The 18,961-nt window shown below is 59.5% G+C and overlaps 1 protein-coding gene across 1 annotated transcript in view; it reads left to right on the top strand.

Moving 5' to 3' along the window:
* CROCC2 (ciliary rootlet coiled-coil, rootletin family member 2) overlaps positions 1–18,961 on the top strand; it is a 60,757-nt gene that overhangs the window by 28,052 nt on the left and 13,744 nt on the right. The window contains exons 24-32 of the mRNA XM_064287379.1: positions 1,190–1,303; positions 4,196–4,339; positions 8,539–8,756; positions 9,323–9,482; positions 14,044–14,211; positions 14,996–15,353; positions 15,536–15,714; positions 16,202–16,322; positions 17,063–17,196. Coding sequence (XP_064143449.1) covers positions 1,190–1,303; positions 4,196–4,339; positions 8,539–8,756; positions 9,323–9,482; positions 14,044–14,211; positions 14,996–15,353; positions 15,536–15,714; positions 16,202–16,322; positions 17,063–17,196 — 1,596 coding nt within the window. The remainder of the gene's footprint in view (positions 1–1,189; positions 1,304–4,195; positions 4,340–8,538; positions 8,757–9,322; positions 9,483–14,043; positions 14,212–14,995; positions 15,354–15,535; positions 15,715–16,201; positions 16,323–17,062; positions 17,197–18,961) is intronic.

The following is an 18,961-nucleotide window of genomic DNA, read 5'->3' as shown; positions in this document are numbered from 1 at the left end:
CCAGGTGCAGCCTTTCCAAGTCACTGCTATTGCAGCTGTTTTCTTCTACAGCAGTCCTACAGACAGACATCCAGCCACCTACCCATCAATCCATGCATCTGTCCATCTGCCCATCCATCCACCCGTCCATCTATCCATGTATTCATCCATACATCCACCCACATGTCCACCCATCTGCTCATTCATCTATCCATCTACCCATCCATCCGTCCATCTGTCCGTCCATCCATCCACCCAATCTATCTGCCCAGCAATCTATCTGCCCAACCATCCTTCCACCCATTCATTCCCCCACACACTCAACTGTATCTCCATTCACCTGTCCGTCATCTACCCATTCGCTTGAAAATAACGTCTTTCCATCCACACACCCGACCATCCATCAACACACTTGACCGTTTATCCACCCAGCCACTGAGCCAGCCACTTACTTATTTCTCCACACATGCACACACAGAGTGTTGTTGTTCTTCGTCATGGCTGAGTAATGTTCCATTGGTGCAGGGGTCATCCTTTATCTTGAGGCCCCTCAGTGGACATTCAGGTGTTCCCAGTTTTCCTGCCCTTTTACAACACTGCAGCCGATGGCCCTGGCCACTGGTCATTCAACAGCTGACGTGTCCCCAGCTGTCTCCACCTCAACACAAACATATACCTCTGTGATTGTGTTGAGTGCTGCCAGGTTCCTTTCGATCTTCCAGCGTCACTGAGAGTATGTCTCTACTGTTAGTGAGACTTAGCATTTGGGGTATGGACAGACCATCAGTGGCTCCTCCTCTGTGCACTGGAGGGGTTGGGGGCTTCAGGTAGGGGTGGTTTTGAAGCCCCCAGTCTGCACTGGGCCTTTGGAGAGAGTAGGATCTGGACAGGTACAGGGCATCCCCAGTGGGGGGCAGTCTGGACAAAGGGGTGAAGTTAGGAAAGTGCCCAGCAGAGGAAGGAGACTCTGGGACTGGTAGGGACTCACCCCACCAGATCTCCCCCCAGGTCTTAGATCCTAGGTAGGGAACTCAAGGGCTGCCTCTGTAGGTTCCTGCCCCCTCCCCACAGCAGCAACGTACAAGTGGGAACATGAAGTGACTTGCAGGGGTGTTAGCGCCCAGCATTCTGTGGCAGTTCTGCTTAGAGAGGGGCTGCTTCATCCCGAGCCCCCGTGTCCTTCACCTGCACCCCATCCTGTCACCTCCAGGCCCTGTCTCTGAAAGAAGCAGAGCGGAACCTGCTGAGGGAGGAGCTCTCCACGGCCACACAGGAACTAGAGCGGGCACGGCAGGAGGCCCAGGGCCAGCAGGAGCGAGCCAAGGTGAGCCCCTGCACAGCCAGGGACCTGCACCCTACAGACACACCTTCTTCATGTCAACCAGTGTGTCTGGGCCGCCCCCTCCCTGCCCGCCTGAGCCTCAGTTTCCCCAGTGTCTCCTGGGCCCCTTGGGAGGAGACAGTCTTAACGGGCGGGAAGGGTCTGCAGGAGCTCAGCTCTGCTCAGGAAGAACCAAGAACCAGGACCACCACCCCAGACACCGTGTCTAGCACTGGCAGGGCCAGAGGCCAGGGCCCTGCCTGGGCCCCACCTGGTGAGCAGCGGGCCCTGCACACACGGCCTCCCCACTGCACACTTGAGCTGCTCCTAGCAAAGAACATAGGCATGGGGAGGGAGGCAGGGGGAACAGGATACGGATGAGGCCACGGAGGCTAGGGACAAACTCACCGAGAGCGCCCTTCAAAAGGAGAAATTAAACTGGAGAGGCCAGCAGATATCTCAGGCAGCCCTCAATCATAAGGACTGTTTCAGGGATCCCAAGCTGACCAGGAGAGGCTTCAGCCTGGGGGGCCACCAGGGGGCCACGAAAGCCCCCAGGGAGCAACCACGCACCCCAACAGTGAACTAAGGCTGTTGTGGGCAGCTAGCTAGTGTTCCTGGGCCTCTCATCTGGAGCGCGTGCTGGGGTGGCCAGGCAGGCAGAAGTCGGGACGACTCTGGGGCCCCATGCCCCCACCCCATGGGTGGGCTGGGCACTGCTGCTGTCTAGGGCAAGGTGGCCACCATGCTCTGGGGCCCAAGGGCTCCTCCAAGTCCTCTTCAGATGGTACAGAGATGGGGTGGGGGCGGCCTGGGGCAAGAGTGATGTGGCAGGAATCGGAGAGGAGGGGGCCAGAGCCGGGGAGGACAGAGGAAGGTGGGTGTGAACCCCTGGTTGTAGGGAGCAGGATCAGCGGCCAGGGGGCTCCCCCGCAGGGAGCAGCCGAGGTCCAGGGCGCTGGCCCTGCCCTGGCCGCCCAACTCCAGCCTTGGCCTCTCTCCCCACGTCTTGGTGGAACACGCCTCACCTAGCCGGGCCAGCCCTGCTTCCTCTGCCTTGGCGTTTTCCTGCCAGCCCCACGGCCGTTAGCCATGCCGAGGCGTATTCCGGAAGTCTTGTGCTCATTTTTAGTCCAGGAGATCCCAGGTGCCCCAGCTTCAGGAGGCCCCAGACTGGAGGGCCCAGTGGTGTGAGTGAGTCAGAGCGAGTGAATGGACGAGGATGTCTGCACTGGGCAGTGAGTGGGAACAGCTTTGCACCGCAGGCCAGCAGGCCAGGGGCATGTCGGCAGGACAGCAGCCCCAGGGAGGCGGCCTTGCTCACTGCCAGTCCCCAAGGCATCTGCGGCGGGAGAGGGTGTTGCAATGGATGATCTGCGCAGCCAGGGTGTGTCCTCACCTCCCCTGCCTGACGCCACGACCGGTCCCAGGTCACCCCAGCAGGGCCGCCCCAGGATCCAGGAAAGCCTTGCCCAAGAGCTTCCCGCTTCCTGGAGCCCCTGCTTGGCGCCACCCCGGCCCACACCAACCCCCCCCCCGCTCGGCGCTGTCCCCGCTCCCCCCTCTCGCCCCCACCACTTGCCCCCCCGGCCCCGCCCCCCGCGGCCTGGCCAGCCGGTGGTCTGAGCGGCAAGGCGAAAGGGTGAGCTGGTGCAGGGCTGTAGGGGTCTCTTCCCTCCTCCCACCCCGCCCCCTCCTCCGCCCGCCCGGTGGGCAGTGGAACCAGGACAGGCCTCCTGGGGGCAGTGCTGGCTTCCGGAGCCTTCCGTTGAGCTAGGTCTGAGTCTCCCCTGGACTGGAGCGCGCCTGCCCACCAGCCGGCTCTTCGGGAGCTCCTCAAGGGCTCTTTTGCCACCTCAGCTCGGAAATGGAAATTAACCCCACCTGGAGGGGAGGACAGAAGTGCCAGCCAGGGTGGCTGATCGAGGTGACCTGAAGCAAGCGCACCCCGGGAGGGGAGCCTGCCCTGAGTCATGGTACCCTCACACCCTGGCCCCATGATCCCCTCAGGACATTCGAGGCCAGACCTCACTGAGTGCCCACTGAGGGGGCGTGGAGTCCACAAACTGGCCTTTCAGTTGAGGGGATAGCAGGGGCCAGGGGCCGGAGAAGGCCAAGAGCAGAGGGTACAGCCTGATGGGAACCCCCACCCCACTGGTGCCCTGGAGCAGCAGATTGCAGAATCCAAGGAGTGCGATGTGGGGCATTCCACAGACCCCAAGCTGGAGGCAGCCACCCACAGGGGGCCGTGCATCTCTGGACACACAAGGGCGGCTCCAGAGCCCCGCCTCCACCTCCGCCCCAGGCAAGGCCTGTACTACTTGGCCTCTAGGGCACACATGGCACTCTGGGAGGGAGGGTCCTCTCCCTGATAGTGAGGCCGACACCGGAGTAGTGAAGAGTCCATGCCTGGGAGGGCACAGGGTGAGCCAGACGGTGTCAGGTCTTTGTTCTTTGGGCGGGTGACTTTGAGCACCGCCAGGGCTGGGGGTCACTCTGGAGAGTGTCGTGGCTGCTGGCCGGCAGGAAGGCAGAGTCAGGCAAAGCGTTAGCAATCAAGGACTTCAGATCTCCTGGGCCCCGTTGTGCAGGTGTGTGAGATGCCACGGGCCCACCCCCCACCCAGTTGACCCTCCTCTCACAGTGCATCCCCTCAGGGGGCTGTGCTCCTCATCCTATATCCTTGATTCCTCTGGACTGGCGTGGCATCATAGGCAGTGGTCGGCACAAGAGTCCTGACCTCCAGCCACCAGGCCAGGCTCGACTACTGCCCCACTTGGTGCCACCTGAATAAGCTGCCTGCCTGATCCCAGGACAGCATGTGGCTGCCAGCAAGACCCAGCAGACCCAGTGGGAGTCTCAGGGGCCAGCCCCTGACGCCCAGTCTCTCCCCAGGCCACCATATCCACGGTGACCGAGGAGCTGAGGGTTCTGCAGGCCCAGTTTACAGATGCCATCTCCACCCACCAGAAGGAGTCTGCAGCCCTGAGCACCAGCCTCCGTGAGGTGGCGGCAGAGCGGAGCAGCATGGGAAGAGAGGTGAGTGTAGATGGGGGGCAGGGGGGCAGACCAGGGGGCCCGGAGTCCATGGTCCCCAGGTGGGGTCCAGGCCTGCATGCCCCTCACTGATGCCCCGACCCCAGACCGTGGCGGTCTCTCTCAGCTGACAAAATGCTGCCCGCCCCCGCACCGTCAGCTGGGGAGACAGAGGCTTTCATTTTTGAGTGAAAAGACTGGTACGTTCCTCAAATCTTCTAAAGTGATAGATTTGGCTTCAGGGGAGAAACGCGACTTGAGTCAGGGACCTGGCTGAATTCCAGAGGAAAGTTGCCTGTGGACAATGGCGGGGCTTTGACAGGGGCCTGGGTCCTGGGATGCAGCTCCTCGCCTGCTTAGTTCTGCGCATGTGTTCTTGTCCAGCAACTCTCGGGTTGCAGGCTCTCTCTGAGGGCCCCAATTGGAGAGAGGCCGGGTGGCCAGATGTCAGGGAAGTGGTAGCCCAGCCTCGACCACACAGTGAAGGCACTGGGGCCGTCTAATCCAGGGGAGAAAGTTGACAGAGAGGCTGGCTCAGGAGGGCTGAGGCCTCCAGCAGGGGAAGCACCTCAGGGCATGGGGGCATCCAAGTTCAGCAAGGCCTCCCTGGGAGCCCAGCCCTCAGCCCAAGGGGAGCCCCTTTTCCTGGTCCTCCATCCCCCAAGCCTCAAGAACTGCTTGGATGAGGCTGGTGCCCCAGACTCTGGCCCCATGGCAGCACAAGTCCAGGACTCCGTGGTATTCCACACTGGGGTGGGGTGAGCCTGGATTTCGGGATGCCTGGGGTAGAGGGGCAGCGAGGAGGTGGAGGGTGTTGCTGGGGTTTTCAGAGGCGCTTGGATGACACGGGAGTCCCCAGGAGCCACAAGACAAAGTCCTGGGGGCAGCCTTGGGCGGAGCAGCAGAGGCCCACGCAGGGCCGGGGCACTCAGCAGGCAGGCAGATCTGAGGAGTGTTTCTGAGGCCAGTTTGACAGGACTTAGGGGGGCAGCGGGCCTGGGGGTTTGGGCCAGAGTCTGAGGCTTCGAGGCTAGGGTTTGGGGAGGAGGCAACCCAGAGGCCAGGTGAGGCTGGGGGACGTGGCCGCCTCTAGCACTTGGGCTCTGGGCTGCGTGCCAAGGCTAGCAGGCGGGCCCTGACCTGGCGCCAGAGCGAGTGGCCGCCAGGCTCCAGGCCTGGGGGGAGCAGCTCCGCTGGCAGCAGCGGGTGAGGAGAGGGGCTTGCCCCCTCCAAAGCACCCTCTGGAGGGCAGGCCGGGAGAGCAGGACCGGCAGGGAGAGAGTGTGATTTAACATGACAGGCTGTTTACTTTGGCCCCGAAAAAGAAAGGTCCCCTTTCAACAGATTTCAAAGTCAGCCGGTCAGCGACCACACGGGGAAGCAAAGGGGAGATTTTAAAACTGGGAGTGGGGAGCAGCTGGGGCGGGGGGTGAGGAAGGCAGCAGGGGCCTCCTGAGAAGTTCCAGGTTCTGGGAGAAGCAGCCCCCGAAAGAAGAGAGGGGAGCCCCCAGAAAGGGTGTGGGGAGGCGGGTGTGTGTGTGTGTGTGTGTGCATCACAGAGAGGCAGCTCAGAAGAGCCATTCCAGGCGCCAGGCTGGCCCAGGGTCACCATGGAAACCATAACATTTTCAAAGCCTTTAAACTGGGGGAACTTCAGACCTCCTGCAGCCCTGCTAGAGGTTCACGTGTGTGTGCACACACATACATGCACATGAACACACATGTAAATCCACCCATGAACACCACACACACATATGCACACACTTGCGCATTCACATACACACACCACATGCACAGGGACACACTTGCAGACAACATGTACATGGGTGTGCACACGTGTAAACACATGGGCACCACACACAAGTACACACATGCACATGCACATATGCATACCAAACACACATGCACAATGCGACCCCACACACGCTCACATGCACAGACATCATGTATGCATATAAAGGGACACACGGACACATGTAAGTACATCTGCATGCACACAGATTCACACGTACACCAAACGCATCCGTTACTCCACACATGCATCCATACCCCAGGCACTCGTGTACACACACAACACGTGTTTAAGCACATGGGCACTGTGCACACAATCATGCATTCATGTAAACAGACACACGGACACATGTGTACATATACAACGCACAAATGTATGCACACACCCCTGCACTCATGAGCACACCCAACATGCATAAACACATATGGGCACCACACACATGTGCTTACATGCATATGTATGCAGGCACACGAAGCACATAGTACATGCAACTCTCGTGCACATTTTTCATGCATGTCAACAGATACATGTGCACACATACACATGGACACACAGATACATGCACACCACACCTATGCACGTGCTACATATGTGTACACACCAAGCACACACACACTGTGTACATGCGTGCACATGCACACACATGCCCGAGTCGGGGTGCCCACGCTGGCCCCCTGCTCTCCCCTCTGCCCTCAGTACAGAGCACGTGAGCTGCTCCCCTGCAGGAGATTTCAAAAGAGGCTGTTTATACGATTTCTAGTGAAGAAGTAACTCTTATAATCACATTAAGCGATTTGGCTGTAAAATTCCTGTCAAAGGAACGGCTGTTCTCAGAGGCCGAGGGAGGGGGCGGTGGGGCCTGGGGGAGCCGGGCTGGGCGCTTCCCCCGAGTTTGTTTTGATTGTTTTCATCTCCCCTGCCCTGGGAAATGAAAACAGTTTACTTTATGATGGATCGGCCCTTTCTCTGGTCATTGACCCTCTGGGCTCGTTTCTGCTGAGCTCGCGGAAAACGCTCTGCACGGCTGTGCTCCCACATGGGGCGGGGACGGGGGGGCAGTGGAGGGGCCGGCTCGGCCCCAAAACAGAACAACAGTAACAGTGGGGGGGCCGGAGCCAGCCGGGGGCCTGGACAGCAGCCCGTACAAGCGGCCAGGAGAGAGGGCTGCTCTTGGCAAACTTGCAACTCGCCATCCCGGCGGGGTCCTGGGGCTCCCTCACACCAGCGGACTCTGCTGGCTCCTCTGCCTCCTCCACAGGGACCCCGAGAGTCAGAGCGGAGCCTTCTCGGACTGCTCTGCTTCAGGCCAGAGCTCAGGCCTGGGAAGCCAGAGACCAGGGGTCCCGGTACTGGGGAGCGGCTGTCCAGTCCCCCTGCCAGCCTCCACTCTTCCCTAGACCTTCCCATCAAGGGGCTGTGGGCTTTGTGGAGCCTGGAGGCTCCTGTGCCTGACAGACCTGTGGGTAGGGCTCCAGACCCCCACTCTCAGCCCAGGAAGCTCAGTTCTTGTGGTCTATGTCAACAGGCCCCACCCAGAAGCCCCTCGGGATGGGGAGGGCACAGTGCAGGTCACTGTCTTCAGGCCCCATGGAAGCTTGGTGGGACAACGTCCGTTCACAAAGGCCCCCTTGGGTCAGCTTGGGGCTGGGAGATGATCTGGGGGCACTGAGGCTGGGGCTGGGCAGGGGCCTTGAGCTGTCCCACCTTGGGCCCCTAGCCTCTGCTCCCCACCCCTTGTGGCTTTGGGGACCCCCGCTGCTGTGTAGCCTCTCTTCTGTGAAGCATGCACTCCAGCCGGCTCCTGTAACAGCCAGAGCCCCCTGCCCTGGCTGCTCGACACCAGCCTGCCACCAGCTCTGACACTGATGGGGGGGCTGTTAGGGGCTCAGGGCCAGAGCCGTCCAGTCCAGGACCCCAGGCAGTTGCTGCCTGCCCACACACTAGGACGAGCTATAGCCACGATGCCCCGCCACTATTAGAAGAGAGAGGTGGGCATCAGGGGCCAGCAGGTGGGGTGGGCCGTTGGGCAGTGGCCAGCTGGAGCAGGGGTGGGGACAGTGCAGACATGTGGACAGGGCTATGGAACAGGCCCTGATGGCCAGCAGTCCCAGTGTCCAGGGAGGGACCAGGGCAGGACCAAGGCCGGGATAGGCTGTGTGGAGTCTGTCTGGGGCCCTCAGCGGGGGTGGGGAGGTACGGTGCTTTGGCCGGGTGGCAAGCAAAGCAAGAAGCCTGCCTACTCCTTTGAGCACCTGGGTTGGGGGGCTGTCGAACACCAGGCATCTCCCGGACCGGAGCCCAGAGGCTTTGGGCTACCTGAGGCTGTACCTAGGGCAGAAGCCCTAGTACCCGGTCCCTGGCTCCTGCCTCCCCCAGCTGGCACCTCAGAGCCACATGCTCCCCGCCCCAGGCTGAACGGCTACGGGCGCAGCTGGACGTGGCTCAGGAAGGGCTGGCTGTACTGCGCCGGGAGCTGCAGGGCGTCGAGGAGAGCTGTGAGGGGCTGCGCAGGGAGGCCCTGGAGGCTCGCCGGGCGCTGGCTGACGAGGCCCGCGAGAAGGACGTGCTGCAGCTGTCTAACACTGAGCTTCGGGCCTCCATCCGCACAGCCGAACAGGAGAAGGCCAGGTAGGGGGTGCCCCTCAGAGCATCTGGCAATGACTGCACAATAGATGGGTGCAGGACAGTCCTGTTGAACCAACCAGGCGGACAGACCCAGGCTCCCCTCCAGCTGCACCTCCACAGGGCCCCAGGGTGCTGGCCCATGCAGGGGTTGGCTAGGGACACAGACAGGCAGGCAGACAGACCCAGGCTCCCCTCCAGCCACACCTCCACAGGGCCCCAGGGTGCTGGCCCATGCGGGGGTTGGCTGGGGGACACAGACAGGCCTGTCCCCACAGAGGCTGGGGGGCAGAAGGAGGCCAGCAGTGTGCTGGGGCCCAGGAAGGCTGCCCTGTGGGAGGGACAGTGAAGCCAAAGGAGGTGGGGACCAGATCAGTGGGGCCCTGGGCCCTGAGTGGAGGTGTGCCCTGAAGGCGAGAGGGGCCCTATAGCGGCTGGGGTTGTGGACGTGGGGAGAGCCAAGACCAGGTGTCTCACTGGGATGGTGGGGCCTGCTGGGCAGGTGTGATGGTCACCCCAGGGAGGTGCCAGCCTGGAGGGTTTCCCTGGCCCCAGCCCTGGCACCTCCACAGTTTTAAGCGGTCCAAGGAGGAGCATGAGCAGAAGGTGCTGATCCTGGAGGAGGCCCACGCCGCGGCCCGGAAGGAGGCGGGCGAGCTGCGGGCTGGCCTGCGGGAGGTGGAGAGGGCACGGGCGGACGCCCGCCGTGAGCTCCAGGGGCTCCGCAGACAGGTAGGAGCAGTCTGGGAGGAGGAAGCGGGCCACCTTCCCGCCAAGCCCGAAACCCCGGGCCCCCACAGAGGCCGGTCTCTGGGCCAAAGACCACCAGGCCCTCCGATGGGTGCCAGGGGGCTGCAGAACAGGAGACCCCAGGCAGCCCTCCCTTTGGAGCGTTCTCTCCCCAGACGGAGCCAGCAGCAGAAGGGCCCTGCTCAGAGCCATGGGGCTCCTGGCTGGGCCTGCCCAGGGGGCACAGGTGACAAGACCAGGGAGAGCAACAAGAATGTTTTACAGAACTGAGTGGAGAGATACATGACGACCTGGTTAATGGGGCTGCTTGATGAATTATCCCCAAAATCAATGGCTTATATCCACCATTTTATTACACTCATGAGTTATGGGGGTCAGGAGTTCAGACAGGGCTCAGAGGGACCGACTAGACTGTATTCCACAATTGGGACCTCAGCTACAAAGACCTGACAGCTGAGGTGACTGGATGACTGGGGGCTGGGATGGTCCAGGGGCATCTACTCTCACATGTCTGGTGGTTGATGCTGGCTGTCAGTCGGGAACTCAGCAGGGCCTGTCACTGGTACAGCACCGTGTGGCCTCTCTGTGCTCTGGGCTTCCTCACAGTATGGCAGCTCAGAGCTCCCAAAGGAGTGTCCCCACAGTCAAGGCAAACACTGCATTGCCTTTCCTGACTGAGCCCCAAAAGTCAGGTGGAGTAACTTCCACCACATTCTATGTGTTAGAAGCAAACCTCAAGCCCACCCAGACTCACGGGGCAGGATGTAGCCCTCACCCCTTGATGGGAGGAGTGTGAAAGAAAAGGTGGCCATTTTCCTTAAACCACTACAGTCCACCCTATAGCCACAAGCTGTTTATATTCATCCCACTTGCAAATACATTACTTCTCTCTCACCCCCTGAAATCTCATCCCATTATGAACCTCCAGAAGTCTCATCCCATAATGGCATCAAGCTCAAGCTAGATGTCCAGGACCTTTTTATTAAATCAGGTCCAGGTGCAGGTAAGGGTCCTGCGTTTGGTCCTTTGCCGTGACTCCTCATGCACAGTCCTCTCGATCTGAAGACCTATGAACTAAGGAAACACTGTATTGCCCCTCACACAGCCAGCATATGACAATGCGACAAGCAGAGGACCTGCACAGGAGATGCTCCTGTTCACAGAGTGGAAATGGGAGCATACAGCGATCACTGACCCAAACAGTTCTGAAACCCAGCCTGGTACCAGCTGCCGGTTTCCTGGTTAGGACTCAGCCCTGCTCCCTAGGAGTCGTTCTCTGGCTTTGGGCTTCACCCTCCGTCTGAGGCTAGGTTCTCTAGAGAATCAAAACCAGAGAAGCATCTAGAAATACAACCAGAATTCTCCTTGGAAGCATATGTCTCACATACTTTGGACATGTTGTCAGGAGGGTTCAGTCCCTGAAGAAGGACATAGTGCTTGGGAGAGTAGAGGGTCAACAGAAAAGAGGAAGACCCTCAACAAGATGGATGGAGACAGCGGCTGCAACAGCGGACTCAAGCATAGCAATAATTTTGAGGATGGCCCAGGACCAGGCAGGGTTTTGTTCTGTTGTACATGGGATCGTTATGAGTTGTAACTGACTCGACGGCACCTAACAACAACAACAACAAATATATATATATGTATAAAGAGAGAGATTTATGTTAAGGAAATGACTCACTCAGTTGTAGAGGCTGAGAAGTCCCAAGTCCATGGGTTGGGCCGGAGGCTTCGCCAGACTCACGTAGCTGCACAGCTGGTGAATCCAAGATCAGCAGGTCAGACAGCAGACCTCTGGCTCACAGGCTGTGGAGGCTGACAGGTCCCAAGACTGGCAGGTAAGCTGCTAGCTCAAGTCTCAAGAACTGGATGGCAGGTGAACAGGTGCCAGCTGCAGGATCCAGAGCAAGCAGGAGCTGGAGAGCTTTGCCAGAAAGTCCACCTATATGGGATGCAGGCCACACCCCCAAGGATACGTCCTTTCAACAGATTGGCTACTCACAGCAGATCCTGTCATGGAGGTGGTCACATCGTATCAGGTCTTCATCATGGGAGTGATTACATCATTATACGACTGCCGAACTACATCGTAACTGCCAGACCACTGAGAATCACGGCCCAGCCAAGTTGACACACAGCCTTGACAATTGCACCCTCTAAGGCCTTCTTTTTCCATAAGTGGCCTGTGATTGCAACTGAGTAAACTTCTCAGCTTGCTTCCTGATTATGGTAGTTCACAGATCCAAAGAATTCCCTTCATTTGGTACTGTCTCTGTTCCCTTCTGTTCAAGCCCGTACAGCTCCGTTAAAATCTCTGTGAGTTTCATGCATATCAACTTAGAATCCATTTCATTAGATGAAAGCCACGCTCACAAATCTCTTCAAGATAAGCCTTTCTCTACCTTGGGCTCCTCATGAGGCTGCTGTAAAGCAAAATCCTTAATATTCTTAGCAGCCGTACCATTTAACAGAGAGGGTCTACGAAGTGTGGCCTTAAGATTCTCAGACGGCTTTTTGTTTGTGTGAAAGGTTTGTGAGGCACCACCTTAAATCCTTCTGAGATTTTAACACAGGGACTTACAATGTCACCCTGGATCTGATTTTTATCCTACCTGGAGACTCTGCTGGCTAAAATGACTATTTTAAGTATTTTATATTTCCTCCAAATTCCACTCAAAAACTGAATAGTTTATTTTTCAGTTCACCCCTCTCATTTTGTTACAGACAGCTAGAATAATTCAGAAAGCATCTCCAAAATGCTGCCCAAAAGTCTCCTTGCCTAGATCATACACACATTTTCCATATTATCACAAATGTCAGTTTTGCTAACCTTTCCACCACTCTGTAACAAGGGTCTCCTTTCCTCCAGCTTTCAATTTCCTCCTTGCCTCCCAGCCTTTGTCAACAGTTTCTTTGAGGGCTGCCAGCATTCACTAAAAATCTCCTAGGTTACTTCCAGTTTCCATGTTTTGCCCAGTGCCAAAGCTATTATGACATTTTAGGTTTTTGTTATGGCAATACCCCACTCCCAGTACTAAATTTTTGTTCCAGTTACTACTGCTGTGGAATAAATTATCTCAGAACTTCCAAAACCAAACCAAACCCAGCGCTGTCGAGTCGATTCCAACTCATAACTCTGGTGGCGTAGTGGTTAAGTGCTACAGCTGCTAACCAAAGGGTCAGCAGTTGGAATCCACCAGGCGCTCCTTGGAAACTCTGTGGGGCAGTTCTCCTCTGTTCTATAGGGTCGTTATGAGCCCGAGAACTTAGCAGCTTAATAAAAAGCAGCCATTTTGTTATGCTCATGAATTGCCTGTGTCAGGAATCCAGATAAGGGGATGGGGCTTGACTCTGCGTCACAATGTCTGGGGTCTCAGCTGAGAAGACAAGTAGGGATGTTTAGATTATTGGTGACCGGAAGCATCTTTTCTCTCATGTCTCTCTGGTGGTTGATGCCTGGTATGGGCTGGGAGCTCAGTGGGGCTGAGCCAACTGGAGCATCTACATGTTTCTCTAAATGGTGTGGGCTTCCTCCCAGCATGGCAGCCTCAGGATCGTTGGGCTTCCTCACAGTATGGTGGCTCGGGCCCCCAAATCAAGTGTCCCTTTGAATAAGGCAGACACTGTTTCATCTTTTCTGAGTTTGCTTCAGAAGTCGCAGGTCACTTTACATCTCATTCAACTGATCACACGATTCAAGTGGAGGGACATAGACCCCTCTGCTCAATGGGAGGTGTGTCAAAAGAATTTGCAGCCATGTTTTTTAAACTCTTCGATGAGGTGCTTAAGAAAATGTCCACTGTAAGAACAGGTGCCATTGATCGAGAGCTCCCTCTGCACCAGGTCTTTTACATCTGTCGTTCTCATTAAAGGAGCCCAAGTGGCACAGTGGTTAAAGCGCTCAGCTGCTAGCTGAAAGGTTGGTGGTTTAAACCCACCAGCCACTCCAAGGGAGGAAGATGTGGCAGTCTGCTTCCGTAAAGATTACAGCCTTGGGAACCCTGTGGGGCAGATCTGCTCTGCCCTGTAGGGTCACTGTGAGTCAGAATTGACTAGATGGCATTTAATCTGTCCAGCAATCCTGTGAGGAAGGTTCTGTTCCCTCCCCACTTTCCAGAAAAAGAATCTGCGGCACAGGTTACATGGTCGGGCCAGGGTCACACCGCTAGTGAGAGCAGGAACTCAGAGTTTGCACTCCTGAGCACTGCTCCACACTCCCTGGGCAGTCCCCACTCTGCACCCCCCTCGGCTTTGGGCACTGCCCAGGCAGGGCATTGAACTCTCCTCTTTGTCCCAGGAGCACTTGATGTCACTGAGGCTCCCAGCTCCTCACAGTGTCCTGGCCCCAGAGAGAGGGCGCCAGGCACGTGTTTGTGGGGTGACCAAAGGTGGCAGCCCTGGACCCCAGAACTGGTCACAGGGAGGGGACTCAGCATGAGACCCCACGGGTGCAGAGAGGACATGTGAGGGGAGGCAGGGCTCAGGGAGGCTGCCGGGTCCCTGCAAGGGGCGCGGGTCCACTCACCACACGGCCCACACTCAGGTGAAGGCGCTGGAGGCTGAGTCCCAGAGGAAGGGCCAGGAGGTGGGAGAGCTGCAGGCCAGAGCTGCCCGGGACACGCAGCTGCAGGAGCAGGGCCAGCAGGAGGCGCTGGAGCTGCAGAGGAGGGCGGCTGAACTGGAGGTGGCCTACGAGGGGGCCAGGAAGGAGGTGGGTGAGACTGCTGGCCCCTCAGAGGGGCAGCCAGGCCGGACATGCCCCAGAGAGGGGCCCTGAGGGTGAGGCCTTGGGAGGGTGGGGGCACCTGGGTCCAGGTCAGCCGTCCTCTCGCTCTGTCTCATGAGCACCCCATGGGCCTGTCTACACCCCCGCTGCTCCAGGGGATCCACACGCATCAGGGACTCTGATGGAAGAGCCTGAGGTAAAGCTGCAGCCCCGTTCCCCCTGGGCCCCAGCGCTCAGAGCTAGAAAAGGAGGTGCAGGGCTTTGCCCAGGTGAAGATCAGAGCTCTGAGCCCGGTGGAAGGCAGGGGGACCCAGAGCCCTACGCCCTCCCCTGCACACACCCAGACTCCCCTCTGTGCCCACACACTCCCACAGGCACATGTGTGTCCCCGTGCCCACACCTGCTTACACACATACAGCTGCGCTCACAGCCCCCCACCAGCTCCAGAGACTCACTGGTCAGTGCCAGCTGGGCCTTCCTGTCCTGTTTGCTGAAGGGCCGTGGTGCAGGCAGGTGCTTGGGGCCCTAGAGGTGCCTTTCCCCATCTGGGCTCGGGTGTCCCCCATCAATCGTGGGTGGGGGGACAGGTCCAGGGCCCCTGGCTGTGGCCTGCAAGCACGGCCCGCAAGGACTGTGGTAGTGCGAGTGAGGCCGAGGGCCCGGGGCAAGTGGATAGGTTGGGACAGTGACCCCAGGGTTTCCTCTCAGTCTGGCTGGACCCCCCTCACCCAGGTGCCAGCTCCCTTTGAACCTCCGCGTCCCTCCACAGGTCCTGGGGCTGCAGCGGAAGCTGGCGGCAGCGGAAGCCAGTGGCGAGGCCCAGGAGAAGCAGCTCACGGCACAGCTCCGGGACAGCCGGGCAGCTGAGCAGACGCTGCAGGCCGAAGTACGCAGTGTGGCCCGGAAGCTGCGGCTGGCAGACGGCACGGCCGAAGGGCTCCGGGCACGCCTAGACAGCGCCTGCAGTCGGATCCGCGGCCTGGAGCAGGAACTGGCCCAGGCAGAGGGTGCCCGGCGGGACGTGGAGACCCAGCTGGACCGTCTGTGTTCCACCCTGCGCCGTAGCCTGGGGCTCCAGGGGCAGAGCCCCGTGGCCTCCCCTGAGCGGTCTAGCTCCCCCACCAAAGGTCAGTGGCCTCTGTGCCTCTGTCCCAGCTCTGCCACCCACCTGGGCACCCTGACACCTCCTTGGGCCAGTTTCAGGAGCCTGGGCCCCCAACCCCCTGTGGCGGGCACAGCAGAGGGAGGGGGTAGGAGGTGCCTGCGTCCCCGTCCCCATCCACCTCCCTTCAGTCACCAACTCCTGCAGGCTCCGATGGCTCCCAGGCTCAAACCTGGCGGCAGAGCACCAGCCCCCCTGCAGAATCCTGTTCGCAGTTACGATGGCCCTCGCCTGGCGCCAGGGACGTGGAGGTCCTGGATGTGGTCTGTGTTCGGAATGCGCTGAGGGACTTCGTGCAGAAGCTGTGGGATGCCCAGAGAGAGCGCGTGAGCCCCCCCCCGCTGGCCCCCCCACGCACATCGGAAACAGGAGTGGGCACACGGACTCGTTCAGATTGCTGTCCATCTGTCCGTCAGTCCGGGCCTGCTGAGACCTGAGACCTGGCAGGCCCCTCGGTTCACAGTATGGAGGCTGCCCTTTGTGAGACGAGATAAATGCTGCTCAGATGGGGCACCAAAACCCCTGAGCCAGCTCCCCTCCTCGGGATGCGCCCTACTCCAGGCTCACCTCCACATCCCAGCACTTCCCATCTCTCCAGGCCTGGGGGTCAGCTCAGCCGCCTGCCACCACCCAGCCTTCCATGCAGCCACAGCACTGCCCACCTTGCCCCCCCGCATCTTCCCCAAGCTAGACTGAGCTGCCCGGGGCGAAAGCCACCTGATCTTCCACCACACCTGCCCCTGTCCCCCTGCTGGCAGACACCTCGGCCACCCTCCAGGCTGCCCCACTGACCTTGGCCTCTCTTTCCACCAGGACGACGCACGCTGCCAGGCAGTAAGCCTGAGCAGCCAGCTAAGTGAGGCAGAGAGCGCCCGGGCCCGAGCCCAGAGCCGCACCGCGCAGCTGCAGGAAGCGCTGGCCGAGGCTGAGGAAGGTGACCTCCCTGCCCCCCACCCCACCCCAGGGAGTGGCTCTGAGGGGGTCTCCACCCCAGGGCGAGGGCAGGAATGGGCATTCATGCCCCAAGAGTGGGAGGTCCCAGGAGCTGCTGGGGTGGACCACAGGGCCCCACCCAGACAAGCTGCTGCCCCCATCACACCAGGAGAAGGGGTGCTAAATCCAGAGACTTCAAAGGTCCTACCCAGTCCAGCCCCAGACCCTCCACCAGCCTTTCCTGCCCCTCCAGCCACACTGACCAGGCAGCCCCCACCGCAGGGCCTTTGCACTGGCTGCTCTGGGAGTCCTCTCCCTCCCCAGGTGGCCCCTTGGCTTGCTCCTCCACTTGTCCAGGCCTCTGCCCTCAAGGACCCCCCTTCTACCACCATATCACACACCTGTTTTTATCTGCTTACTGCTCCCCTCCCATTAGAGGGTCAGCCTGGAGGGCCCAGCCCACATCTGGCATGGGTTGGTGATGAAGGATGTTTGTGGAAGGAAAGAAGGCAGGACAGAGGGACAACAGGCAGCAGGAGCGAGGAGGAGGGCCTGGAGTCCAGGCAGAGGGAGCTGGGACCCCCAGGCCAGCCCCCAGGAACCCTCGAGCTTTGAGGTGCCATCACTGAAGCTCACCAAGCCTCAGTTTGCTAACCTGTGAAATGGGAGGAAGGGTTCTGCATGGAAGCCCTGCCGACCCCAGGGCCTCGGCAGCCTCGTGAGCTGCCCGGTTCTCTGCAGGCCAGCGACGGGCGGAGGCCGAGGTGAGCAGTGTGCAGGCGGCTCGGGCTCTGCAGGAGGAAGCTCTCAGCAGACTGGAGATGGAGCACCTGGCAAGCACCCGGGCAGCGGACAAGGAGAGATGCCGCCTCCAGGTGGGTCCCTGTGGGTAGAGGCACAGCTGGAGTGGGCCTCAGAGCTTGCGGGAACACGGCGCCGGTACCTAGAGCTGCCTGTGGCAGAGCTGTCTTCTACAGATAGGGAAGCCGAGGCCCTGGGCAGGGGAGCAACTTATCCCTGGTGGCACAGTAGGGGGAGGGGACAGTGCCAGGGCCAGACCCTGGGCCAGCATCCTCCAGGCCCTTCCCTGACAGCTGTCTGAGGTCTCGTTTTTGCTGCCCTAGGACCTCTGCTGAACTTAGAGCCACTTCTGTGAAGGGCAACGCACAGGAAGAACTGGGGTAGATGGTGTTAGGAGCTGGCTCCGGGCTGCAGAGGAGCCGCGAGGCTGCGGCTTTCAGTGGGGTGGAGAGGGTACGGTCCAGGCTTCAGAGCCAGGCCTCCCCCTGCACTGTTCACAAGGCAGCTCTTGCTGCAGCCCCAGCACAAGTCTCAGTGACCCCTGGGATGTGCTGAGCCCCTCAGTGGGATGGGCCCTCAGGCAGCTGAAGCTGCCCGTACCATGTCCAGGGAGCACCCCACAGAGCTCAGAGGGTGGAGAATGGCAAGCCCTGCGAGGCAACTACCCCCAGGCATCAGGGCATCAGAGCCACCCAACCCTCCCCCCCACCCCCCGCAAAGATGAAGCGAGCAGAGAACAGGAGGAGAAGGCGGCATAAGATCAGGGCACTGGGCAGGGTGGGACACGGCCTCTAGTTCCAGGGGTGCCGGAGCGGCCGGTCTGCTAAGGAGGGGAGATGGCCTTCAGGTCTGCGGAAGTGAGGGGCCAGGCACCGTGCAGAGCCCCAACCTCAGAGGATTCACACTCATGCTCCCGGTCAGCGCAGGGGCCTGTGGGCTCCGGTGGGCCGCAAGGGCCTGCGGGGTGCGGGGTGGCCAGGAGCTGAGCCACCGGAGCGATGAGGGGCAGCTTTGGGGAAAGTACATCCCCGGTCAGTGAGGGCCAGTCTGAGGAAGGAGTCCTGCTGGGAGAAAGGGCAGTTCTGCTTCGGGAAGGTCCCTGGTGCAGCCGCTGTCTGTGCAGACTTGCCGAAGGGTCAGGTGGCTGGCTGGGGATGGCGGCAGGACCTGGAAGATGTGCGGAGATGTGGGGGTCAGAAAAGGGAGGCCTGAGCTGAGTTCCATTTTGAACCAGCAAGTTTGAGGAGCCAAGGGATCTTGGGGCTGGAGCTGAGCCAATGATGCTGGAGGCAGGTCTGAGAGGCCTGGCCAGGGATGGAGGGTAGAGGTCCGAGGAGCGCAGGTGGGGGTAGACTCACCCCCTCCCTGTGGAGGAAGAGGAGTTCAAACAAAGGGCCACTGCCTACCCTTCAGGCCTGCAGCAATAGCTGCCTACTTACCTGCCACAAGGGAAGGAAAGGAGGTTTACCCCGTCCCCATTCGCAAAGGGGCGGGGTGGGGGGGCAGACAGGAGGGAAGGAAAAGTCTGTCACTGCTGTTTTCGAGTCACTAAATTGTTTTAAGGCACCCTGGTGATGCAGTGGTTAAGCGCCGGGATGCTAGATGAAAAGTCGGTTGTTGAAATCCACCCAGCAGCTCTGCAGGAGGAGAGGCCCAGTACTCTGCTCCCATAAAGAGTACAGCCTTGGAAACCCCATGGGGCAGCCTGCTCTGTCCTAAAGGGTCACTACGAGTCCGAATCGACTCGTTGGCACACAAAAACAACAGATTGTTTATATTTGACACTTTAACCCAAGAGTTACTTTAAAAAGTCATTGTGGTCGGCAGAATAATGGCCCC

This window comes from Loxodonta africana, chromosome 6 (assembly GCF_030014295.1).
Source record: "Loxodonta africana isolate mLoxAfr1 chromosome 6, mLoxAfr1.hap2, whole genome shotgun sequence".
Lineage (NCBI taxonomy): Eukaryota > Metazoa > Chordata > Mammalia > Proboscidea > Elephantidae > Loxodonta > Loxodonta africana.
Note: the sequence above shows the minus strand (reverse complement) of the source record. Positions and strands in the feature narration are given on the sequence as shown.